Source organism: Onychostruthus taczanowskii, unplaced genomic scaffold (genome assembly GCF_017590055.1).
Source record: "Onychostruthus taczanowskii isolate IOZ18803 unplaced genomic scaffold, ASM1759005v1 scaffold28, whole genome shotgun sequence".
Classification (NCBI taxonomy): Eukaryota; Metazoa; Chordata; class Aves; order Passeriformes; family Passeridae; genus Onychostruthus; species Onychostruthus taczanowskii.
Window position 1 is genome coordinate 3,011,360 of NW_024500128.1, and position 26,735 is coordinate 3,038,094.

General features: G+C 40.0%; 2 protein-coding genes across 3 annotated transcripts in view; one reads left to right on the top strand and one right to left on the bottom strand.

Annotated features, from left to right (window-relative positions):
* EAF1 (ELL associated factor 1) overlaps window positions 1-9,200 on the bottom strand; it is a 22,013-nt gene extending 12,813 nt beyond the window's left edge. The window contains exons 1-3 of the mRNA XM_041407840.1: window positions 9,001-9,200; window positions 5,819-5,913; window positions 2,212-2,348 (exon numbers count right to left, since the gene is read on the bottom strand). Of these exons, the coding sequence (XP_041263774.1) occupies window positions 2,212-2,348; window positions 5,819-5,913; window positions 9,001-9,103 (335 nt within the window). The 5' untranslated portion in view covers window positions 9,104-9,200. The remainder of the gene's footprint in view (window positions 1-2,211; window positions 2,349-5,818; window positions 5,914-9,000) is intronic.
* Window positions 9,160-17,769, top strand: METTL6 (methyltransferase like 6). Of its 2 annotated transcripts, none has more exons than XM_041407839.1 (6): window positions 9,160-9,218; window positions 10,736-11,025; window positions 11,715-11,849; window positions 13,048-13,218; window positions 14,575-14,716; window positions 17,334-17,769. In XM_041407839.1, the coding sequence occupies exons 2-6, from the start codon at window positions 10,744-10,746 to the stop codon at window positions 17,480-17,482; spliced, it is 879 nt and encodes a 292-aa protein (XP_041263773.1). In that variant the 5' UTR covers window positions 9,160-9,218; window positions 10,736-10,743; the 3' UTR covers window positions 17,483-17,769. The 2 variants fall into 2 exon arrangements, with proteins under 2 accessions (XP_041263773.1, XP_041263772.1); XM_041407838.1 differs by having other exon boundaries at window positions 9,194-9,218; window positions 10,641-11,025.
* The last annotated feature ends 8,966 nt before the right edge of the window (window positions 17,770-26,735 follow it).

Below are 26,735 nucleotides of genomic sequence, written 5' to 3' on the forward strand. Positions count from 1 at the left end.
ATCAATCATAGTAATTTAAAGTAACTACAAATCCATTCACAACAAAATCCTGCTTAAAACAATCACAGCGAAAGAAACAATTTTCTCACTTGCAATCAAATAATCTCAAACTGAACTCTCTTAGAGGTCAACTTGGCTAGAGTAATCACTCTTACTGCTAAATACAGCATACAAGCATTTAATTCCTGGGTTTTATCCATTTGCTGTTAGCCCTTCAAAACAGTTTAAGCTGTTTCCTTAGTGGAAAATAGTCTCCAGAATAACACTGTGCCAACCTGTTTAGTTCACACCAGGTATTTCTGCCTTTTACTGAACCCATGATGTGACTGAGATTGCAGACCAGTCAATACCCTTGGCAGAAAAAGAAACCCAAAAAACCAACCACAAACTCAAAGTAGGTTCCTTTACAGTACACCATAATAAGGTTTTAAAGGGTGTGGTGTATTAATTGCATAACAGCAAAGCCTTTGGGGCTATGGCTTTATGCAGTGCAGCCCAGAAGCAGCTTGTAGATATTAGAGCTCAGTTTCTGTTCTAGGAGGGTTCCAGCTCAGCAGTGTTACACTTTGTGTCTGGAAACTAATCCCATAACACAAGATAAGTTAAACTAGGCCATGTTGAACTTCCTGGGGATTCACCTAAACCACCTGTGGTTCCAGAGCTGGTACATGGAGCATTTACTGGGATATCTCTGTGCCTCAGTGAACTGTAGATTGAGCCTCACACAGAACACCCTCTTCATTCACCAGTGGCATGCAGCTGTTGGATACCACATTAATGCAGCTTACAGTCTATCTACAGAGAAGTGAGGAGCTGGCAAGATACTCACTGTATCAAGTGGAAGGCAAAAGTCAAAGACTTCCAGTATAAATTATGCTCTTGGAACTACAGACGGTTTTATGAGGAGTAAGTTCACTTACTCCCCTGTGAATGTCATCAAGGTATTAACACTAAAAGCCCTGTTCCCACAGAGTGTCAACAGGTTGTTAAAGATCAGAGTAGCCAAGGAAAATAAAAGGCACTTCTGATATAGAAAATCAATGACTTTGCAAAGCACTGTTCATCAAAATAGGGGTCCCCAAATGTTTTACTACCTGAGAAAATATGAAGTATTTTTACCACACGAGACTCAGAACTCAGCGTAACCAAACATCTCACAGAACTCAGGCCTCCTGCACTTACTTGCTCCCTTCTGACTTAAGCTTCACCCAGACAAAGTCCAGCAGAACTGAAATTGGGAATTCAAATCTCATCTCTGATGTGCTCATATCCACTGGACAAGTTGAATGCTACATGGATGATTTTCACATCACTGATTCAGAGGAGTGTTACAGTCCTTTTACCTTGAAGTCAAGGCGTTCCTAGCAAACACCCAGCCAACTACCAGTGAGCTGCAACCCCCATTTCTAGTAGTATTAGCAGCTAAGGGTTCTATACTGCAACAAAGTGTTTTTTAATATAAAATTTCTAAACTTATTGAAGAGCTTCTTCTTCAAGGACATTTGAATTACTGCTTTCTCTTTAGGTTTCAAGCTGTGGTTCAGTGATGCTGAAAGATCCAAACACTTCAGGTACTTGCAGAGTAGTAGGACTGCTAAAAACTTTCCAGCTGCATGCTTTGTAGCATTTGTGCAGCAGAGTATTGGGTCAGAAAGGATTTCTGGCTTCATCAATTCTTCTAGGTAAAGCACCATAACCATTATTTCTACAGTTCTGCCCACCTTCACCAGCTGTTGGCTTTGTACTTGTGTTCCACTTAATGTATTGCTTATCCAATATGGGAATGAGTGTTTCTTGCTCCCTAAGATTATGTTACTGAAACATCGTGACTCCCACAGGAAGCTGTAGGGAACAAACCTAGAAAGCCCAATAATCCTTTTGACAGTCTAATATTTTCATGGGTTTTTTTGGCTAACTAGAGATTCTCGAAACACATTCCATCCTTCAGCCAGCATCTAAAGCCTCAAATCATCACAGGTGTTTCACTGCAAACTATAATTATGTCATTTCAGCTGTGGAGAATTTACAAATTCTTTACTCTTGGATTCACACTCCTATTTGCATTTTTAGGCATGATAATTTGCCATGTAAAGCTAAGGTTTAATAATTAAACATCACTACAAAGTAATAGAGTTCTGTTCCAAAACCCAGTCTTAATAAGAAACTTCAGCAATAATTAATCCTAACAATTAACCCTGTCCCCAGCTTTACCTTGTTTTCTTGACTTGAATGCTGCTACTAAGTTTTTCCAGCACATATTCCCCAGTGTCATGATTGATAATAAGCACACAGTCCTTCTGATACGGCCTTTTATTTCCTTTAAAGACAGTCATTGGTGGAGTTGAACCCTGGTACAAAGAAAAAGCACATATTTGTTTGGTTATACTACCCTGCCCAAAAATTTATGAATACTAAGAGGAAAGAATGTATGTTTTGTTCTGAAAAAGAGGCTAAGCACTTAATGTTTAGTACCTACAGAAAATAGTCATTCATGAAGAGAGAAATACAGAGAAAATGTGCAGTAGATCAGACATTTCATCATAGCAACATTATGCCTTTCATCATTTTAAGTGTCTCTGTAGTGACAAAACATCTTCTCCATGGCTGCCTTTATTTACAGTTCTCATGCCCAAAATGGCAGCGTAACTAAATTTGCACAGCTGTCCCTGACAAGTATCAGAAATATTCTTGATGTTTCTGCCCTGGAAATCATGGGTTTGCATAAGAAATAATGTTCTAATTATTTGTGCAGCAGAACTATTGCCTAAGGAAATATGTGGTCAATTGAAAAATAATTTAAACTCCACTGTATATTTTACATAAATATATATGGCAGTATTTTCACAGTGGATTACAAGCAACTGTCACTTACAAACTATGTAAGAGCAGCTGTCTTCTTCAAAGTCAGATTAGCATGCATATGCCCATACAATTATACTGAAATGTCTTCTCAAAGGCAAATGGGGTATTTTGATGCCTTCCAGAAAGTCCCCAAGTCCACATAATGCCACACAGAGCCTTAAAAGTCTAAAGGCTTAGACTGAGAAGCAAAAAAGACAACAAACTCATGTGGTGGTGCACTCTGGCTAACTGGTAATGCTGAGATTATGCTCAGCTGTACTGATGCATGCACAGCCTGGCCCTTACACCTGGTTTTGACATCACAGCCAGCTGAATCCACGGTCTGTCGGCACATAACAGCACGGATACACACCTGGCCATGCCAAAAAGCTGTTACTCAAGGGGTTATGTTTTCAGCTATGACACATCATCAGGCTTCTCTGTAATGTGCAGATACTGTATAAAAGAATTTGTTTTTAAAAATAAATGTTTATTCATATGCACCTTTGCACGCACTGTAGGAAAGCAACCAAATGACAGAGCAAATGAAAAAACCCTGCACTCTCCGATATATAATCCTGAGTAGCAAAAATGAACAATCACATTTTAACTACCCTGAAAGCAATTCCTGTTCTCCATGTTGCTAATAGATAGAATATATTTGAATTTAAAATGGGTTCTGAACAGTAAGTGTGAAAAATCTGAGTTCTTAACAAAGACACAGTAAGAGAGATTCAGAAATACGACTCAGAAAGAATGTCTCAAGAAAGTCTAGTCTTCAAAGGCATGTTATATTTTTATCATTCCTACGTTTAAGAGGAAAGCAACATTTAAGAGAGTAAAAAGAAAGCTTAAAGTCAAATCCTGCTTGCTGTTGACAACTAAGCCAGGAAACGTATAATGCACAAAGGTAATGAAAATGGATCAAAGTTTGTTGGCTATCATTCTGCTACCCAGAAGCCTCCTAAAGCAGCAAAGACTGTGATTTTGGCTAAACAATAAGTAGAAATGTAAGAGCTTAAGCAAATTAAGTCCCACTCTTCTACTTAAAACTAAATGTTTGGGGTTTATGTTAGTGCCTATGTAACAGTGGCTTACAGATTTTGCTGATTACAGGACAGAATTGTTTTCACCTGTGAGGGTTTTTTGCCTGGCAGAGTTCAAGAAGTGCTTGGACAATGCTCTCAGGCACATGGTGTAATTCTTGGGATTGTTCTGCGCAGGGTTAGGAGCTGGATTTTCATGATCCTTGTGGGGACCCTTCCAACTCATGATATTCTATGATCTTCTGTAGTACTCTAACAAGCAGAAGTTTTCCCTTCCCCAATCCAGACAGTTTTTCAAGTATTAAACTCACTAAATCCACATGTAGAAATAGTACTTCAATTTATCCAAGCTACAAGAGACACTGAAATATTTCCACCAAACAAATTATCAGAGATATTCTCAGGGATTAGACAATTTCAAAAGGAAAACTTCAACTCAGAATTTGAATCCTATCCAATTGTTGGACAACTGGGAAGCAAAGCAGCATCCAAGAAATTCAGTGAAACTTGTCAGGATGAAATGATCTCAAAACCTCTAATTCTTTTCCAGTATGCCAAGTGTTTTCTAGCTCTCTGTCCAGAACATAGGCATCACTGCCTTGGAACAACATACACAGAGTGGCTTGGCTGCCTCAGCCTTTGCAGTATACCATAAACTCAAGGCTGCTCATACTGAGGGCAAGATAATCAAATTAAGCTCCTCAGTACAGAGATTTGGAAAGGAACATTACAAGTGATGCTGCTCAACACAAAAAATGAATGAGCAACTCTGTTTCCAACTAAACCAAGATGAATGCTGCTGTTAGTTGTGCTGTTACCTGCTCTCCAATAGCATTACCATGCTCATCATTTCTATAGACAAAAACCAGTATGTGACCTCCTGCAGCACTGAAGGTGACCTCCAAGATGAATGCTGTTAGTTGTGCTGTTACCTGTTACCTGCTCTCCAATAGCATTACCATGCTCATCATTTCTATAGACAAAAACCAGTATGTGACCTCCTGCAGCACTGAAGGTGACCAAAGCCATATAAAGAACAGGAGCAGGGTGAAGCAGGCTACAGCTTCATTCAGTGAGAATTATCCCAGAACCATCACCTACCAATTAAAACCACGGGCGTGCTGGGAAGAACAATACCAAAAAGATCTGACGCATGGCTTCCAAACTGACTGGTGCCCCCCTGCAGCTACCAGACCCATTGATGTCTGTGAATTCTGGTTTATTGGCTTGACACATAGCACTAACTTCAGCTAATAAACAAATCCAGTTCCAGCACACGAGCACTTTCTTTTGTTTTGGTAAGGAAACCACTGAATCTTCAATTACAAACCAGCTGCACTAATAAACAGATTGATCACTTGTTTTATTGCTGTTTGACCATCATCCTCACACACTAGATCTTTATGGCATCATTAGGGAAGGAAGTGGATGGGAAACTACTTCATGGCCACTCACTGGGACTGTCCCCTTGCTTCCACTGATAAAGCTAAACGCAGGGAACCCTCTATGCCCTATCTGTACATGACTGAGTAAGGGCAGGAGCATGCTTCCAGGTCTGCCTGTGGGTTCTGAACATCCAACCTTGACTGAAGCCTGAGTTACATTGCTTTTCTTCAGCAAGACACAGCACTAAAAATGGATGGGAACCAGGCGTACAGCTTCAGATAACAGTAAAAGTCTCTTTGCCTTTCAAGGAAGAGTAGGAAGGAAGGAATCAAAAGCAAAGAACAATCTGGCAACCTTAGAAATATAGCCCTTTACAAAGATCCAACTGTACAGTCCTTTCCTAAGGTAACAAACTACAAGTCCAGCTGCTTAAATACTGAACCCACAGTGCTAATAAAGAAAGTGAAAATAGCATTTACATTAGACTGTAACAACACTGCAAATTTGTTGGAGAGTAAACAGGAGCACATATATAACAGACTTACTGGAATATGTGGCAAAGTGATGGTAACATCATCTCCTTTACCCACTTGGAGGTCCCCCTCACAAGACGTATCAATCGATGCTGGCTTAAAATCATCTAAAGAGGAAAACAACAGTGATTACATTTGTTAGAGTCTTCACAAGCATCAGTGTGCCCTGCAAAGAGCCACCATACATTTACTGTGATTATAGGGAATGGTAAAGCACATACTAGTGTTTACAGCAGGGGTGGAGTAACACACCAGTACAGTGTGTCTACAAGTAGCAATCCAGTCATGTGGTGGTACCATATCCTGAACTTCCTTTTTAAAATGGAAATAAGGTTCTAGATCTTGTGTTTGAACACCAAAAGCAGACCTCTCCAAACCCCAGGCTTTGAGTGGCACTTGGTTTTACAGGCAAGTGTAAAATTGTACCAATCAAACTTAGGAGAGTAACAACCTCCAAAACCCTGGGCTCTGCTTAGCTCTTGCCAGTTGCAAACCTGAGGACTCCTCTGTGACAAACACCAATTTAATGACACCCACTTATTTAGCCTTACTGACATTTCAAGCTCTTTAATGGCCATCTCGCCTCCACAATAGTGCTAAAAGCTCCACATGGGTGGAGGAGATCTCAGCTGTCACTTATGAGGAAAGAGTGAGGTGCTGATCTTACTACAGCAGCTTCATGCTGGTCCAAAGCCACTGTGGACAGAAAGCATCAGTAAGAGGAAGCACTGTACTGGCTTTAAACTAACACTTGTTTTAGGTATTTTCGCTCTGTTTTACAATGCTTTGTCTCCAAAACCAAGGCACTTCTGTTTAATGCATTCATTTGAACTGAGAACATTTTAAATTAAAAGTATTTCCCCCTCATTATTCTGTTGAGCTGGTAAGCCACAAAATAACAGAAAAAAAAAAAACCCTATCAGAACCTCTAATGTCTTGAGAGAGGATTTAGACAAATTGAAATAAAATCACACAGATATAGGCTAGTTTGCCTTGTGTTTGTTTTCATAAGAAGCCTGCATTCAAACTCTAGCATCCCTGCATCTGAAGAGGTGCAATTATATTCACGATCAAGGTATTTAATTACTGCATTAGTTACGAAACTAATACCTCAGAACAAATTTAAAATATAATTTCACTATGAAAAACACATTTGCAGGAAAAAAAAAACTCCAAACCCTGGCTTCTAATCCACTACGAAAAACACATTTGCAGGAAAAAAAACTCCAAACCCTGGCTTGTAATAAATTCTCATTAAGAGGATGTTAATGTTTAATTGAGTTTTACTTTGACAGCACAACAAGCAGAATCAGACACACTTGACTTAATCCTCATGCCTTAACTGCCAGATCAAATCACAGCCTTCAATTTCATCTGGGCAATCTGTTTCTAGCTATTGTTTCCCACCTACTTTATGTGCAAGCTTGCTAAATAAAATAAACCAGCTGTACAAGAGCTAGTGTCTTTGCCAAAACGGGATCAAGAGCTTCAACAGCACCATCATCAACTTAAAAGGAATATCACTACCAGACTTCTTTCTTAGGCACAGCAATATAGAGTTACTTTAAACAAACATTCAACTAATTGTTTTCATTTTGTTAGCACGTGCCTGGCTAATCCTCATGTAGATTGAGAGCACATATTTCCCTCTAAATATACCCACAGCTCTTTTCTCAAAACTGTTTTCAAGATGTGTTTTTCAAGGATAATCCAGTTTCTCAGTGCAGGAATGAAGTATCTTAAGGAGGTCGTAACCAAATATACCCACAGCTCTTTTCCAAAAAATCAAATGTTTTCAAGATGTGTTTTTCAAGGATAATCCAGTTTCTCAGTGCAGGAATGAAGTATCTTAAGGAGGTCGAAACAAATGTAGCCTACAAAATCCTCTGACTGTAGTTTGTGTGAAGAGGATTATGGCAATAATATAATGTTTGGATCCCAGATAAATCATTCCAAAACAACAGTTAGGGGAAAAATATAGCAAGACAATGAAGAAATCTCATTTAAAAGTCACAGATGGAAAATAGAGCATTCAGAAAGAACTTCTTAAATAAAACTGCATTCTTCCAGTTGTAGTCTGAAGACTTTTGGCTTTGCAATCCCTTAGGAAATTGGTTATTGAAGCACTTTCCATTCCAGAAATCCAGTATATTTCCACTTGGATATAGTTTGGGTTTAATTCACACAGGATGAGGCACCTGGGTGACCAGAATCACTGAAACTACTATTTGTGGTGCATGAATATGGGCAGAGAGACCAGGCCTATATTTGTGCATCATAAACCAAAATATCATACTGTTTTTTGTATAAATTCCTCACTTTCATAGAAAACTACTAAGTTAAAAGTTTTGTATTCTTTACATTTACTCCTGAAGGTTTACCAGTCATTTTAGTAATAAAAACTGGACTCGCTTTGCTCAGATTTCTTGCCCCACAGAATTCAAGTATGGTAATACAGTGAGTTCCTCTTCAAAACAATCTACCTCAGGATTTATCTTGCATTTATTAGGCATTACTGTAAGTGTCCAAGTCCCTTCCACTGGCTTTCCTGGGGCAGTGATTTATTACAGCTGGCTGGAGTCGGGACAGCCAGGAGCAGCTCAGCTGGGCTACACATTGCTTCATCAGGAAAACACCCAGTTAAGAACCCAGCTCTGGATGCTCCGGCTGCCTCCCCAGGCCGGGCCTGCCGTGGGACCTGTCCTGCGTTAATTGCCACAAAGAGAGCAAAATAAGATGGCAAAGCCACCGCCTTACGGGGGCAACTCTTCAGGCTTCCAAGCGATTAATTAATTCCAAGCAAACTTTCTAAAGCTGTTCTTTTGCCTTTGCCTGCCTCGCTCAAGCCCCCTCTCCGCCAGCATCCACCTTCCCTTTCTTCCCGGGCTGGACTCCTCTGTGGGGAAAACACTCGTGGAGAGGAAAGACGGGCGCGGAGGGAGCGGGAAAGCGGCTGACGGGTGCTGGAGGGGCAGCAGGGAATGGCTGGGGGAGCAGGGCGCTGAAGGGGAAGCAGGAATGCGGGTAGGAGAGGCGCCGAGTGGGGACGGAGCCCCGCGATGGCGGAGCGAAGGAGGCGAGGGGAGCAGAGGGGTTTGCGCGGCAGAAGGAGCAGCGCAGCCGGGGGACGGGACGGGACGGGACGGGACGGACGCGAGCGGGGAGGAAGAGGCGGCCGCGGGGGAGGCGCTCACAGCGGATGGTGTGGAAGGAGGCCTTGGGCCGCCGCTCGAAGCTCTCGCCCAGCTGCAGTGGGTGCTCCTCCTTGTCCAGCAACGAGTTCGCCGAGCCGTTCATGGCCCCGCTCCCGGCCCGGCCGGTCCCTTCCCTGTCCTCCGTGCGCTGCCGCCCGGCGTCCTCCCGGAAATTCTTGGCTTTCCCTTCCGGGAACCCTCTCCGGGGCTGGCGGCGGGTACGGCGGGGCGAGGCGGGGGCCCGGGGCCGGGCTGGGGCTGCTGCCCCGGGGAGGGTCTCCGGGGAGGTGGGAGAGCGGCGCTCCCCGCCCTCGGTAGGGCAGGGCAGGAGGGGCTTTCCTCTCCTTCCCTGCCGGGGTATCCAAGCCCCGGCTACACTGGGGCAGGAGCCGCTGGAGGGAAGCCGGTTCCGCGTGGGGGGACCGGAGGATCACACAGAGGTGTTACATGTTTGTGGGCTTAGCTCTGGATTAAACACCTTTAAAAGGCTTTTTAGCCTAAGCATGGGCTGTTGTGACTGAGTTTATCATCGCGCTGCCTCCCCGCCGCGGCAGATGCGTCACTGAAAGGACTGGCTTGCGTTTGTTTGTTTCTCTCGCTCGTTCTGTGATGAAATAATGGAGCGCGCCTGGAACATAGGCGTCTGTAGAAATACGGCAGAAATTTTGCTGATTTTTTGTTTGTTTTGAGGATGTGCTCTTCTTGAAGAGACGTCCTTTCGAAGGAGCCTCTTCTTCATAACCTCCTGCGCTGTTCTTGGAGGAAAAGGGGGTGTGTCTGTGACACCGGACGAAATTCTGACAGTTCTTTACTTCATTTGCGCGCTTCCATATTTTATGTTTGTGTTTGCATCATGACGTGTATATATCATGATAGCATCGTATATAACATGTACATATGATCCTTGATGTGTGTCATAGAATGTGTTTTATCGTAAGATAAGATACATAAGTACTACTCTTGTTTGTCAGAACCAGTTTAACATCAGAGAAAATGTTTGACTCCTTTCCCAGCCTATGTGAAGCTCTTTTTGTTAATGTCTGAAAATAAAACCACCTGTGATTATTAAAACCAGTGTGAATCCTCAGGAGGAGGCAGTGGGATGAATGCTGGCACAGGCCAGCTCTGGGCATTTTGGCCACAGTACTGGTTTTGTTCTCTTCTTTAGGTGATGCAGTGTTATAAATGCTGTTGTTTTCACGGGTGTTTTCTCAGAGAGTTGAGAGCAGGAAGGAGAAATGCTAATATTAATACACTTTGTTTCATTAATTTGAATGTGGCTGTTAAGTGTCATCTGTTCTTAAGTTACCTTTTTTTCTGAAGTGTTCTAAGTGAGGTTAATGAGAAACAAAGCCTTTGCTTTCCCTCTCAAGTCTCTTTTAGTGAAAATAAAGTTAGAGCTGCATCGTCTTTTTCTTGTTGGGTAGCTTTCTAGAATGCAGAGGGAGAACCAGGAGACTCTGAAGTATCTTCTTTAACTTTAACATCAGTGTGATGGTGTATACAGCTCTTAGTTTAGATGAAGGTTTTCTGAAATTAAGAGAATTCTGGTGACATGTAAGTCCATCAGGTTGGACAGATCACTAAAGTTGTAGTAAGTGCATACTGTAATTATTTCTCATTTTTAATTCTGCTTCTAGAGCCTTGCTTATTTTACCTAAGTTAAGTGATGGAACCATACACTAAAGAAAAAAAAATCATCCTTGGGTCTTTGGTGTTCATGTTTGTGTAAAAGAATCTAGGATGTTCCAAGAAAAGGCGTCAGCAAATTGCTTAAATATAGTAACAACATCTCCTGAAGATGGTGCTTTCCAAAAAAAAGGCCATAGTGCTCGAGTCCTTAGCCCAGAAGAAGTGGAAAAACTGGCAAAAGATCGGGTTTTGGTGTCTGAGTTCAAACAACTAAAACTGGAGAAAGAGGCACAGAAGAACTGGGATCTATTTTACAAAAGAAACAGCACCAATTTCTTCAAAGACAGACATTGGACAACCAGAGAGTTTCAAGAGTTAAAGGCATGTCGTGAGGTGAGATCCGTGCAATTCTGCTGGAAAAGATGGGATTGATTGTTTCCAATCAGCTGTTTCCAGGACTTAGAGCAAAGCCATTTCGGTGAGAGCTGACACATGTAGAGTTTGCAGTGTCCTGTGTATTTTCTTTTAGTATCAAAGATAACTTCTCAGAATCATATGCATCAGTTTAGTTTCAGTTTATAATTGGCCCTTACTGCATGGGGATGCTGTTCATAGCATCCTGGATGCTGAGAATGCAGTCTGGAATATTTGGTTTTCGAGTCCTAAAGGAGACAGCTTGCCTCTCTGTGTGCAAGCTGGTGCATTTCAGTACACTGCTTTAGAGAAAAGCATCCAGAATTGCAGGCTGATTGCTGAACACAGTTAAGGGGAATAGCCAGATGCATCTGTTGTTGCTTACAGCTGAATGAAAGACAAGACAGAAATGGCACAAGTCTGTTGATTGCTTAAGGGGCAGATAACTGAAGAAATATTAATATGTTCTAAAATTATTTCTAATTTTGCGGAAATTCGGGATGTCTGGGTTTTAGTGTCAGATTATGCAGTGGCTGTCTGCTTTGGTTTTTTTTTAAGAACTGTAATTAAAATTGATTATAGCTTTTAAAATGCTGGTTGAACAGTGCCTCTGCTCATATGATGAGAAAACAAAAATTACATTTTGTCTTGTATTGCTTCCTCCCCAGTTTGCAGATCAAAAACTGACCATTCTGGAAGCAGGCTGTGGGGTTGGGAACTGCTTGTTTCCACTCTTAGAAGAAGATAAGAATATTTTTGCATATGCCTGTGATTTCTCTCCTAGAGCTGTGGAGTATGTGAAGGTTGGTGTGATATTTGGAACTTCTTTTAGAGTGTTTTTTAGAAGCTTCTAAAATTAAAAATGACTGTAACAACAGACTTCTCTTGGCTTCCTTTTTGTAGGAAGGGTAGAATATACATTGCCAAAAAAATTGAGACTGATGCATTTCAGTGGAGATCCTATGTAAGAAGCCAAATCATTGCTCAAGATTTGGCTTTTCAGTGTCAAATTAGAGCATTATGGTATATTACTTGCATGATTTATGAAGATAATGCTTTTTGGGAGCACTACTATGTCTCTGCTGACTGTGCAATAAAAGCAAAATTTGTTTGGCATGGAAGCTTGCCCTTAATAGAGGGAGTCCCAAGGAGAACCTTAAAAACAAGGCTGGGAAAATTATTGTTAGAGGAATTTGTAACCTGATTAGGAGTAGGTATGTTTACACTAAGTCGTGGGTACTGCAATCCAAAGTCGAGCCTTGCAGTAGTTCTGGTGGGGGCTTTGGGCATTAAAACTCTTTATGAAGTGTGTAATCACAGGTAAATTTCTATATATCTGTTAACTGAAAGCATTGTGACTGAGAACCACGAGACACGGACAGGATTTGTCATGCGAAAGATGGGAAGTGCCTGTGGCACACAGAAGAGGACGGCAGCTCCCTGGGATGCTGTGGCTGCGCCCCAAGATGAGGTTGGGCTGAGCCTGTACCCTGGGTTTTGGATGACTTAATGGTATCTGCCTCCACAGCTCTTGCTGAATTTAATTTTTGCCGAGGCTGGGGGTTTTTTTTCCACCGTAAAACTGTGAGCTACAGCAGCCCAGCTGCAGATTATGTGACAGGAATCCCAACTGTTTGCAGTCTTCCTGTAGCTCAAGAGCTTTACTTTCATCACCCTCTAATGTGGAGGTTTTTTTCAATAGAGTTTGTGTTCTTTAAAGAGTAGAAGCAGGGGTAAAACCGAAATAGTAAGTTTTCTGAATTGTCTTAATGCACATTCCTTCTCAAATTCTTGAGAACAGGCTATTGTACTAGTTGTAGTTTCACTATTGTAGTTAGCAGCAAAGAATTTCTGATAGCAGTAGCCACCTGTTGGAGGTCAATATTCTCTTGCCACTGTGTTTTGTATCTCTCTGCTGATTAATTTCACAAGATTTTTACTTTATTGTAGCAACAAATGCTGCTAATTTTCAGTGAAAGCTTGCTCTTTTAATTTCCCTAGAAAAATGCCTTATATAGTACAGAAAGGTGTAAAGTGTTCCAGTGTGATCTTACCAAAGATGATCTTCTAGACAATATACCAGCAGATTCCGTGGATGTTGTCACACTTATATTTGTGCTTTCTGCCATTCATCCTGACAAAATGCATCTTGTCCTGAGGAATATTTACAAGGTAAAACCAGCTGATTTTACAGCCTTTAAAGCACTTCTTTTTAGCTCAAAAGTATATTTTTTTTCCTGAGAAAATTACTCTCTTGCAATGGTGATTTTTCATATTATATTCCATGCATGTATTTCGTTAGTTCACTGAGTATGCAGGACTAAAATATCTTCTACAATGTGCTTTATTTTTCTCCTGGTATTGTGAGATTGTTTGGATTGAGGCCTAATTCATGCCATCAGTGTAACAAAACGATATATAAAATATGGCCTTCAGATACCTGAAAGGGGCCTACAGGAAAGCCAAAATTAACTTCCAGAGATCCAGTGACCTGTTGTTAGGATGTTGCTGTTATTATGAAACATATTTGATCTGTGGTGATTTAAAAGTGGAGTGTTCAGAAGTCAACATTAATCTAGACTCACCCCCCTATGCTGTCTTTGTTAGTTGATAGACTAAGACAGGCCCATCCAAAGGGTGGTTTAAACAACCTGAACTGTTATTGTTCTGAATTTTCCCAAAATGTTGTATATTGACTGCAGAGGAAAACAATCAACATACCTTTTTACTTTTGCATATGTGTGTATTAAGAGTCTTGTATTTTCTGATGTTATTTGGCTTATTATCAGCAGTTTGAAAAAGGAATATTAGTGGTTTTGGTTTTTTTTTTTAATATCGCCAGCTGTTTTCCAAAATCAGGATTGGTTCTTAGGTTATATAAATATTTAGATATCTAAAATCAGCATGGGCAATGACCTGTATTCATAAATTTTAAACTCTTTATAGCTTGCTTTCTTTACCAAAAAATCAATTTTATAAATCCATTATGCAGTTTCCTAAAATGGTTTCTTATTTATTTTGCAAGATATTGCAGCATTTTTGTTTCTCCCATGAAAAAAGAAATGTCATGATATTCTAAATTTCATTGTTAACCATTAAACAAAATCAAATGCTAAACAGGATACTAGCCAACAGAAAAAAATGCCCTGATGGGAATTTTTGTTAAACTGTGTATTTTCTTATTTTCTCTGTGTTTGAAGAGTGTTGCTAATAATTTAGCTGATCAGCACCCAAATAGGTATTCTAAAACTAGTTGTAGTCTTCTATTAATGGGGAAACATTTTTGAGAGTCAATCTAGTTTTTGCACAACCTTTTTGTTGCATAGGGAATGAATTGTATCTACATCCATCTGTCTATTTATCTGTAGATAACTATCTCACTGTTGTATTGTATTCTTGTAATCTTTTACTGACTATGCTAGTCTACCTTGCCTTAGTTACCTTTGTCTGTATGTGTACACAAATAAATATTCCTATATATGACTAAATCTGTTTAGCTTATTAAAGCATGTGTGTATTATGTGACAGGTATTAAAACCAGGCAAGTGTGTCCTGTTCCGAGACTATGGCCTGTATGATCATGCAATGCTCAGGTTTAAATCAGGCAGCAAACTTGGGGAAAACTTTTATGTCAGACAAGATGGGACAAGATCGTATTTTTTTACTGCAGGTAAGATATGTTGTATCAGTGCTTTCTTTTCTGTGAATCTTCTGTTCAAACTTTCTCCAGGGAGCTGTCAGTATGCCCATGGAAGTTTTATTCTGTGTGGATGAAGTGTTAAATTGTGGTTTATTTCATTTACCTTCCTTTTGGGGAAGAAGCGGTTATTTAGACTGGCAGAACTTTGTGGAGTGCTTTCTTGTTTATAAGCTTGTTGCGTGTGCTATAATTCTCCAAGAGCAGGGGTTTCTGAATTTGCTGAATTTCATTCAGATTTTATTACCTAAGGGGAAAAGACCTGTGTTCAGTAAAAGAATTAATCACCTTCATGAAGCAAGTAAGCAGTTCTTTTGGCATCATTCTTTGTGCAGGTGAGCAGGATGAGGTCTGTTGACTTCTAAAAGCAGAACCACAACTGCAGTGCTGAGAAGCTCATGCACAAATCCTGGGATAGCACTGACTAGCTGTGGTCACCCTGGCTTCTAGGGTTTGTTCTTTAGTGAAGACAATGCAGAAAACCATTTCTGTGTGATACAGTATTTAGTTTTTGTTCAGTGCTCATAATGGTTTAGGAGGAAGGGTAGTTATTGCAGTTTACTGGTGGAGAATTCGAAGCACAGAGACATGAAGGAATTTGCTTAGACTCTCACAATGAATTGGGTTTATAGCTTGGCTATAGCTTCTAACTCCCAGTTCCTCATGCTAAACTCACTACTCCCCCTATCACTTGTAGAGCATTGTGTAACAAGAGCTGTGAATTTATTTCTGTGAGGTTGTTTGTTCTTAGTCTAAAGCAAGATACAGCTGCTGAAGAGACTGATTTGGGGCCAAGTAAATGTTATTCATATTTTATGCCATAACATATTAACTAATTGCTTCTGATACATAAAAAACATTAATTTTGTGTGAGCTCCCCCTATTCTTCGTAGGACAATAATGAAATCTAAGATAATGCAATGCTACAGCTTCATTGAAGCATTTCTAGAACTGTTATTTATTGAGTGATTTTTAGTTCTGTTTAAACAATTAGCTCTTAGAAAGAGAATGATGCTAAAGGGAACAAATAAGAGACTGACCTCTCTGTGGAATCTTAAATCTCATTTTTATTGTGTTTTAGAATAGTTTCTGAATGAGAAGTTCCTTGTTAGTATGCTTGTTTCCCTTGCAAGAAGAATTGAGGTAGGGATGAGGAAGAGGAAGGAAGGAGAAAAGAGAGAATTTATTTTATATTGCTCATGTCAGCAATTGTTTTTCCTTGGGCTGGTCTGTGACTGTCTCACAAATCACCTCTACTCCCATTTTTAATCATTATGATCTCATTCATTTCACAGATTTTCATATAAACATTGCTTAATGCTTGAGAATTCTTTTGTTACTGGAGACATGACTCCCATCATTTCCACAGAGGTTGCAACCCTTGCTATTTTTCATTTCTTTAGCACTACATTGGTACACAAAGTTATTGCTGCATGGGATGATTTGAATCATACTTATTTATAATATGTCTGGCCTCAGATGGCAACACACAACTTCTTCCATGGGAGAAAAATCCATTCTTCTTCTGTTTGAAATAATATTAAATTTGTGGAGGAATGCATGGTTTTAGTTTTGTATTATGAAATATGTGCAACTTCCTTACAATAAGATTTCAATAGATCCACAATGGAGTGCTGTTTATTTATATTTCATTGGTGTGGGTCCCCATTTACATGAACACACAATGTTTACAGCCGTGGTGGGCTTGGGTTGATACAATCCTGCAGTGCCACCAGAGTGGGTGGTCTCATCTTCCTCCACACACCATCTCTGGTGGTGCTTCCTGTACCCACATGATCACTGTTTCATCGAGCCAATCCCCCTGAGCAGTGAAAAATTGAATGTCTTTGTTTTCTGTCAAGTAACACAAGTTTAGAACAGCCTTAAATTTACTGTGAAATTGCTGCCTGAGTAAGAGAACTGAGGTGCAGGAAAGGAAAAATGATGATTTTTAATTAACATAACAAGTCAATAGCATGAGCAGACCTTCCTGCTGCACAAGTCACCCTGTTTGTGAGGTGCTTCTGCCTTCCTTAAGGGAAATAGGCTCTGAGGAAAATTTTTTTGTTTATGGAAAATACTTTCAGTTCATCTTAGTGGAGTCTTGGTACCACCATATCCTCTTTGCCATTTTGTCAGTTTTTCTGTTGAGCAATTGCATGTGACATAGGGTGTTATTCTTCCTGAGAGTAGGTGCATCTGCACAGCTGGATTACCTTTTAAATATTTGTGGTAAATGATCTATTCAGGTAGTGAAGGTCAGCTGCACAAAGAGAAAATGCACTGGTGTCAGTCACAATGAGAATGACAAGGCTTAATAAAAACAAGAGATGTGGCATTTTTGGAAATTCAACTGAGTAACTAGCTTAAGCCTGAGGTTTACAAGCTGCTTAGGTTGATGTTTCCAAAGGAGATTTTTATTGATTTTTGTACAGCAGTCTGCCCACATAGAACAGCTTGAAATCTGAAGGCCTGTGTGATTTTCATTCTGTAACACATAAGAACATATGCCTATATAAATGCTGTCTGGTGTTTTAAAAATAGCTTAAACATAATATTTTATCTTTTTTTTTTTTTAATTCTCTTTCAGAGTTCTTATCTCAGCTTTTCAGGGCTGAGGGATATGAGCAAGTGGTCAATGAATATGTGCAGCGAGAAACTGTGAATAGGAAAGAAGACTTGCGTGTTCCAAGAGTTTTTCTTCAAAGCAAATTTCAAAAACCTTCAAGTGAGACATAAGTTCCTGCTGATCAGCAACAGCATTGCTTGCTTGAAATGGAAGCTAGCACATAAGCTGTGTGCTCATCTTTCTGGTGAACCAAAAATGTTGGCATCCAGTATTTCTTGTTGGTTTCCATCCTAGAATACAAAATATGAATCCTATTTCTAATTCAATTTTAAGGTGGTTTAGTGATGCAGGCAACCTGTTGAGCATCTGTGTTCCTGCTTCTAAAATAAAACCTATGCAACATTGTTGGAGGATCAGGTAAAGCATATAAATAAACTTCCATTTTTATTAAAAACTATTTTAAAATAATGGAGTTTCCTGTCACTTGTGATTTTTGAGGCTTTTGCTAAAGTCATAGTATTTCATTTACTTTCAGTACTTGTAGGACTTCTGAGTGTACTTTCTCAGATACAGGAATGAAACAGACTCAGTGAGCAGTATAGTGTAAGCTGCTTTAATATTTTAATAACAGTATCTTTTTAATATGCTCAGCATTTAGATGTGTAAACAAATGTTTATATTCTAAGTAAAATCCTAATTCATTTGATTTCATGCTTGAAGAAGCATGTCAGCAGATCAGGTTGTATTTATCCCTAATTAATTTAAGTTGTTCTTCGTTTAATGTGCAGACATATTTGAAGTTTTGCAAGTCAGTTTGCTGTTTGAAACTGAAATCAGCAAGTCGGGAGTACTTTCTTTGATATGAAGTGTAGTCAGCTGCTTCTTTCCTGGGCAGAGGTCTTAATTCTTTTCCATCACTCCCAGGAAAGTTGTGTTGGTCTTTGTTCTTCCTGCCGCTAAAAGCCACTGTACTGTTGCTTCTGCAGACATAACTGCTTGAAGGAACTTCTTCCTTTCCTTAAAGCTCTTTGCCCCGTGGCACTTTGCACTGCAGGACCTTTTCTGTGTTCTTGGATGATGTAGTTTCAAAATTATGCCTGGCTCTTTAACCTGCATTTTGAGCAGCTGCTCTCAAGCGGCAGAGGAAGCCCAGAAGTATCCGGTGCCTTGTGCAATGGCCTGTGCTGAGCCTGTGTAATGTACACAATTTGCAACAGGGGAAATTCCAGTGAAATACTAAGGGGAGATCAAATGCTGGGGCAGGGTCCGGTGAAGTTTTGGAGCCTTCATTCTTGGGAATACTTGGAATAGGACTGGCCAAGGCCTTGAGCATTCTGTGACTTTGAGGGTGGCCCTGTTCTGAGTAGGGATTTAATCTCTGGCTGTATATACAAGTATGTGATTGCTTGACTCAAGCTGTCATTCCAATGGACTTGTGTTTTGTTAGATGACCCAGTCATACACATCTGATGTGGACCAGGGGTGACTTTTTCCTGACATAGGATATAATAATGATTTTTTTTTTCCAGGCTCTTAACACTGGGTGTATTGTGCATGAAACGAAAGAAGTACTAATTTTCCAGCCTGAAGCTTAATGTTACAAAGTTAACCAGTCAAAATTTTTTTAACAAATTGGAGCTGCCAAAGGTCTTATTCACTTGATATGATTAGAAATAAATTTGCAACAGATCACAAATCTTTGGCCTCCGAGAAGAAAATGCTTAATTCATTCACAATTCTCCTAATGACCCTTTGAGGAGGGTTATTACATGTCATCTCCTTTTTTTTTATGGAGAATATTATCCCAGAGATTTATGCATTGCTGGCCCCTGCTATGCAACCCATTAGCTCTTTCTGCCATGCTAGTAATAAATATCTAGTAACACTTACAGTAAATGAAAAGCTATTGCTAAAAAGAGACATAATGATGACAGCACTATCCAAATCTGAGTTATCATTATTTGGTGGCTTTCATCAGCACATGTTCATCTTTAACATGGCAGTTTTGCAATGACTACATGTAGTCTGAGCTCTGTTGATATTTAGTGGTGCTTGCAGCCTGTAACTCCAAGTGCCTTTCAGGACTGCAGATTTGATCCTTTTGGAGTATACAGCATATAAATGAGACTGAAGGAAAGCCTTGCGTGGCTCCTTGTCATGGGGCTGTGTGCTTGTCATCACATGCAAAGGCAAGTGCAATGAACTGCTCATCCCCAAAAGGAAATGAGATATAGGCAAGAATCAAAAATATTAATCAGAAGACCTGAATCAGCCCAATAGACTTAGCTAATAGACTCAGACAGCCACTGAGTTCCTTTTTACACTGAACTATTGCCAGAACATAATACATGTTTTTGTGTGTGCTATAGCTTCATTATTTCTGTATATACTTTTTTGTAGCATGTTAAATGGAGAGCAGTATTTCTAACTTTTTTATTATATCTCATTCAGTCTCATTTCCAGTCAGATCTGCAAAATAAAGTAGCATGCATTAATGCCCCTGCCAGAAAGATCTTCTGCTACAGTTCCCATAAAGCAGATGTTATTTTGAGATGAATGGTCAGAAAGGTTAATTTAGTTTCTATGACTCTGCTTCTGTGAACTTTAAATCATGGCACATTTTTGTAACTGTGGTAAAGTTTGAGGAAGTTGAGTCAGCTTTAAGAAATCCTTGCCTCATCATGTGAGATAGTAACTGATGGGGTGCATGTGGTTCCTGCAGTGCTGAGTAAAGGGGATCTACTCCCCCAAGCCTTCCCAAGCTCAAGTAAGCTCACCAGCAGCACATGCCAACAATACCTGTACCTTGTATCCTTGAACAAACTGCAGTGATAGGACAAGCAGTTACTGGTTCAGACCGAAAGAGGGGAAATTGAGGTTAGATATAAGGAAAAAATTCTTTACTGTGAAGGGTGGTGAAGCACCAGAACAGGTTGCCTAGAGAAGTTGGGGATGCTCCTTCTCTGACAGTGTTCAAGGTCAGGCTGGATGGGGCTCTGAGCAACCGTGGCAGGGGGATTGGAATTAGATGATCTTTAAGGTCCTTTCCAACCCAAACCATTCTGTGTAGAACTGTCTTTAGGGAGATGTAGTAATCAGGGATAATGGTATTAAAATCACTTGAAAAAAGCATATATGTACTGCATCATGCTCACCTTGCACAAGCAAGCCACTGTGCTGTGATTGTAATAAATGTCCTGATTGTTCTTTCATTTGTCTGCAGTCAGTGGAGGCTGCTGAGATGACTCAATTGTCTGTAGAAGACCTGCTTTTTGTTCCCCTTAGATGAACTAGCTGCTCTATTTGAAAAGCATGAGTAGTAAGTTCCTTTAAGCCAACACCCTGTTCTGAGCAATATTTAGGATAGAAGCAAATAATTGTTGAAATAATGGGACTGAGAAAACCCCTTTTTTTAATGATTTGGTACCCTAAGATTAGATTCTCTGATGTTTAGTAAAGCATGAACTTGGATTAAGGTTTTTCCTGAAGTGAAGGAATCCTAAATGCCGCTTTTCAGTGTGGGATTCTCTGATGTCTCCTCCTGGAACTGGACAGCATGTATTAAGGAATGATGTTAATGAGCAGTGAGGACATGGGTAAGGTCTGACTGTCATCTATTTTCATCAAATTTACAGAAGTATGAAGTCTTTGAGTTATCTGACATTGTGTGTCCTTTCTGTTAAAGGATAGCTTCTGTCAGATTTGGTTGATGTGGTGTGATGTGTGACAACACGCTATGACTAGACAGAAATCCACACAGGTATTGTGTCTATACTGTATGGATGGGTGAGCTTTCTTTCCTTAGAAATATGCACTACTGAGAAAAAAACAATTGGACTTTAGGTGATAGTATAACAGCAGGTTTTATGTGGTTCATTTGGTAGCTAAAAAGCTATTTCAGGTGCATCTTTCAGGTACCTGAAAGCTCCTTGTGTTCCAAAGGCAGAATATTTAAGTAACTAATATAATACTAGAGCCATGGTTGATTTTGCATCACTTCTATGAAACCAAGTGCTGTAAAAGTGAGACCTGAAATTCCAGCAGCTGTAAGCAGCAGCAGTGAACTCTAAAACGTACAGCCTTGGTCTCCTAGGAGAAAGCTGGTATATGAAATGGAAAACAGTCATTTATATGCCCACCTGTTATAATTTTTTTTTGCTTGATCTGTTGAACAGTTCATACATCTGAATATACTGAGAGATACAAATTATAAATTAGGAAGTGCTTTATGAAAGAGTTAGTTAAAATATATATATATATATCTGTGTGTATTTGGAGAGGATATCCGTGTTGAACATCAGTGTGTGAAGGAAAAACGGTAAGATTATGTTTAAATTTCTAAGAAAAAAAAAATCCTGAGTTTCACAGATCAGAGATGACATATAATTAAATAAGCTGTTCATCTAAAAAGTGAAATTTTGGAAATGGAAGCCTGCAGGTTCCAAAATTAGACTGATCTTCCAGAGAGGCAGGAAGGTGGCATCTGATTGTGTCTGGTGTTAGTAATACATGCAAGACTCTGTAGGAAACAGAATTTTATATTGCAAAGATATTGCTGAGATACAATTAGTGAAAATAGATAAGTATTTTTTAAAGGAGTTTTACCTTACCATAATATAGCTGTGATTAATTTTTCACTGGTTATGATTGCTATTAGGAAAGATTGTGAGCCATCTCAAACATTTGGGAGCAAACATTTGCTAGTTATACATAGTGCAAAAACATCTGACCCTTGGGTGCAGTAAGCTCAGGATATGAGTATGTTTGTGCTCTGTGTTTGTAATGTGAATTCATTTATTAGAACACAGGCAGATGGTGAGCCTGCACTGTGGGGAGGCACACAGAGCCATTGCTTGCAAAGATAGAAGCTATTAGCCAGGTAAGATGTTCCATTAGGGAACCTTTTTCATTCCCACTTCCTAGGCTGATGTGCACTGTTCATTGTGTTTGCAGCAGGGTGCTGTGAAATCAGGGAAGAAAAGGGCACAAGAAAAAGACTACATGATTCTTCCAAATTAACAGTGATTTTGTGTATTTCTACTTAAATGAATCTGTTTGTGACCATTTACCCTCTTTCCCTGCAAATTTTAGGTTTCATCCTTGAAAAATTAAATTGCTTTTGAAAGTCTTTGCCAAAGACACAGGCTTAACTTACATGCTTGAAAAATATATGATGTGAAATATTTAGAAAGGCAGCTGTGTGACTGAAAATACAAATCCAGCTCTGTTTTCCTCCTTTGACTTGAAAGAAGCTTTATACTTCATTGTCACTTTGGTGCTTTTTCACAGTTACAACTTTGACGTGTTGTGCTGTCTTAAGTTAGATGGCATCAATCAGCTGCAGCTCTGGTTTCTGATGCCTGTAGCATCCAGAGAAGTTAGAATGGAAATAAATGAGGGTAGCTACAGGGAAAAGTCAGAAAGTAGGCAAATGACAGGTAGACAAGGCTGCTTATTGTCTAGGCTCCACTTGGTATTTTTCCACAGCCCATTTCTCTGGACCCTTGGATTGCTGTTGTAAACTTGGTACAGCAGAGAAGCTGCTGTTCAAAGGGATAATGATATCTTCATACATATGGGATTGTTGTGCGTCTGAAATTTAAGGATATTCATGTGCTTTTTTTGGATTTTTTTCCCCCAACTTTGTCTTCAAAGTTCTGTTTGAAATAGGACACCTAATTGGAATTTTTTATCTAATAAAAGCCTTTTTCATTAAAATGTAACAGACCTGTTGCTATTTTGCTAAAACCAGAGTGTTCAAAAGCAGGATGGAAGAAGATAAGGAGAGAGGAAAGGAGGCTTGTTTTCATTACAAAACTAAGAAATGTTCTGTTCTATTTGTTTTATTTGCAAACCACATATCACAGGAACATGAAAATAGCTTGAAGACGCCTCAAAACCATTGCCACCATTTTTTCAGCACTACCTTCAGAAAGATAGTTCTGATATTCTGTATGACTTCATAAACTTGGCTGTGACCATGTGGGTGAAGTCTCTAATCACAGATCTCACATTTAGAATTTGAGGGTGCTTGGTTGAATCCTTTAGGACCTGGCCTCAGGGAACATCACATTTGTGACCTCTTGACCAGATGAATCTGGGTCACTTACTGAAAGTTGAACGTGCAGATGTTTGGACTTGCCGCCTGATACAGCAGCATGCCCTCTTGGTTCCATCCAGTGTATGCCACTAAAGACTTTTGCTGGCTTTGGATTGGCTTCCAGTAACAGTTTCAGGTTGTGGTTTTGTTGTTGAAAGCAGCTAATAAATTAAGGATCAGTTATCGGTGTATTCTTGACCTGTACTTGGCTGGGAAACAACGGCCAAGAAAAAGCCTGTTAGAAATAAATCTCAGAAGAGACAAGAACCCACCTCAAAGTAAACTGAAACAATCAAGCTAATACAGAGCCAAGAATGTATTTTAGAAGTAGTGAAAAGTCTTCCTCTTACACATTTTCCTCTATACAAACTACTAACCTGCTCTTAGGCTTAAGGATTCCTTTCCAAGCTACTTTCCAAGTTCCAAAACCCGTAAACCTTAAAGGAAAATACCACAGACCCTACAGCATTAACCATGTGCACCTCCTAAACCAGAGCAGTGGTGTTCTCAAAAGCCCACTGAAGAGGGGGTAAGCTTAAAAACGGAGAGCTTTAACCTCAATTCCATAATGCACAGTTTGTACTTCATTTTCACAGACTCCTTTATGGGAGATCTTTACCTGATTCAATCACCAACAGTAGATCAGTGAGATAAAATGATTTTGCAGTTAGAACAGATCTTAAGATATATTAGTACTTCTGAAAAAAAAGGTTACCTGTGAATGACTGATGAAGGAGCAAGACTGTTTTGGTAATGCTAGCAGCAATATAGTTTGTTCATGTGCCAGACCAGCCTATTGTTTGGCAGGAAATTCAGTGTCAGGCAGCATTACTTTGTACGGCAAAAAAAAAAAAAATCCAAAAATTAATAGGTTTGTCTTTAATTTTTTTAAAAAAAGCATCTTTCAAAAATTTCAAGAGAAGAGCTTGAATGGGCCTGCAACATTCAAGCATGCAACATCCTAGCATGCAACTAAACCTGTAGCTGCAGCAGTGGCATTATTCATATTTAAATACCAAATAAAGCTGAAGATGTGCAATGCCAGACTTTGCTCCTGTGACACTCAAATGGTTTTGCAGCATATGTAGCAGTAGTGTAACTCTGTTACAGTGATGATATGGTTTCTGTTTCATGTGGCCTTGTAGAGAGTTGTGAATGTGTTACTGCTGATTACATTCATAAATATGAGTAAAGTATGAGGCATAAATATAAGCAAAGTATGAGAAATTTTCTTTTGTGGCTTGATTTGACAATACCTGTAACCTTTCACATCATATATCCTTACTTTAGCTAATTTTATATTGCTATTGATCCTTATGGTGCGTCTTAAATATTACAGGATGTGGAAAGAAATAGAAATTACTGGAATTGCAGATTGTACAGTACGACAGGAGAGTCTCAGAAACCAGGGTGAATGGAACCCGAATGACAAGTTTAGCACATGCCATCTTCCAACAAGGAATCTATTGAACAAACCCCTTTAAAAATGTTCACTACATGCTTGTTGTGGTGATGTCTGGGAACCCTTGAATGGGACAGTGTTTTCCTAGGTGCTGTGGATTCAGAGAGTAAGAGACAATCCCTGTCCTAAAACTGTAATCATTCAATTATGCAAGATGGGTAAGAAGAGGAAGAAAGGACATCCCCCTTGTGGTAAGACACAGAGACTGATATTTTCCCTACTTCAAATTTAAGTTAGTGTGAAAATGGGACTGAAGAAATTATCTCCTATATCTTGCTTCAGTATCTAACTAGCAAGCCATCTTGATATAGAGCAGATCCTTTATTAATCAGAGATACTGGCTCTGATGACAGAAAACCTGGTTCCTGAATGACTTCTGACTGCAATTTGAATGATGAGTACCATTCCCAGTCCTGCTGTGGTTTTCCTGGGTGACTTCAAGCTTTTACTCTCACTTTCTGCCTTGTAGGGAAATGGGAAAGGTCTTGGAGTGAAAAACTGAAGGACATAAAATTGTTTAGGTTGAAAAAATCTCTTAAGATCGTTCATTCCAAGCATTAACCCAGCACTGCCAAGTCCACCACTAAACCACATCCTTAAGTGCCATTTCTACAAGTCTCCAAAATGCACTAGGCATGGTGAATTCACTGCTTTCCTGAGCAGCCTGCTCTAGTGCTTGACAACCCTTTTGGTGAAAACATTTTTCCCTCATATCCAAACATCCCCTGGTGCAGCTTGAGGCCAATTTCTCCTGTACTATCACTTTTTACTTGGGAGAAGGGACTGATCCCCACCTGCTTACACCCTCCTTTCAGGCAGTGGTGGAGAGTGATAAGGTGTCCCCTGAACATCCTTTTCTCCAGGCTAAATACACCCTAGCTTCCCCAGCTGCTCCTCATAAAACTTGTGCTCCAGACTCTTCACCAGCTTTGCTGCCCTTCCTTGGACACGCTCCAGCACCTCAGTGTCTTTCTTGGTGGCCCAAAACTGAGCACAGGTTTTAAGATGTGTCCTCACCAGAGCCAAGTACAGGGGGATGATCACTTGCCTAGTCCTGCTGGCTCCTCAAGTGTAGTGGGTTGCGGACAATTTGCCCATGGATTATGGGATCTTCATTCTGCTCCCCGTCCCTGTCTTCCATTTCAGTGGGTATCTGGAGACCAACTTAATGTTAAAGACTGAAGAAAAGGCAGCATTAAGTATGTCAGCATTTTCCTTATCCTTTGTCACTATGTTTCCTCCTGTAAACATAAAGTAAAGAATGGAGATTCTCTTTAGCTCTCCTTTTGTTGCTAATGTGTTTATAGGAACACTTTGACTGTCTTTTACAATAGTGTCCAGAATAAGTTCTCCTTGGGCTTTGACCCTTCTGATTTTCTCCCTGTATAACTTCAAGATATCCTTGTAGTCTGCCTGAGAAGCTTGCCCTTTCTTCCAAAGCTCATAAATTCATAAAATCTCCTCTTTTTCCCCCTTGAGATCCAGCCAAAGCTCTCTGTTCAGCCAGGCTTCTCTTCTTCCACTCCAGCTTTTCCTTAGGCATGTGGGGACAGCCTGCACCTGCAACTTTATGATTTCCTTCTTGAATCATGTCCAGCCTTCCTGGACTCCTTTGCCCTTCAGGACTGCTTCCCAAGGGACTCTATCAACAGTCTCCTAAACATGCCACAGTCTGCCCTCTGGAAATCCAAGTTAGTCATTCTGCTGATTCCCATCCCTCTCTGAGAATAGAAAACTATCATTTTTGTTGTGATCCCTGTACCTAAGATGGACTCCAGCCATCAAATCACCCATCCCTCCTTCTCTGTTCACAAACAAGAGGTCCAGTGCCTTCCCTAGGTGGCTCCCTCACCAGCAGTGT

What these genes read in the sequence shown, in the direction of transcription:
- METTL6 (XM_041407839.1), top strand. Translation starts at nt 10,744, where the DNA reads ATGTTCCAAGAAAAGGCGTCAGCAAATTGCTTAAATATAGTAACAACA. An exon ending in AGTTAAAGGCATGTCGTGAG is followed by an intron (nt 11,026 to 11,714) that starts GTGAGATCCGTG and finishes CTTCCTCCCCAG; the next exon opens with TTTGCAGATCAAAAACTGAC. An exon ending in ATCGTATTTTTTTACTGCAG is followed by an intron (nt 14,717 to 17,333) that starts GTAAGATATGTT and finishes ATTCTCTTTCAG; the next exon opens with AGTTCTTATCTCAGCTTTTC.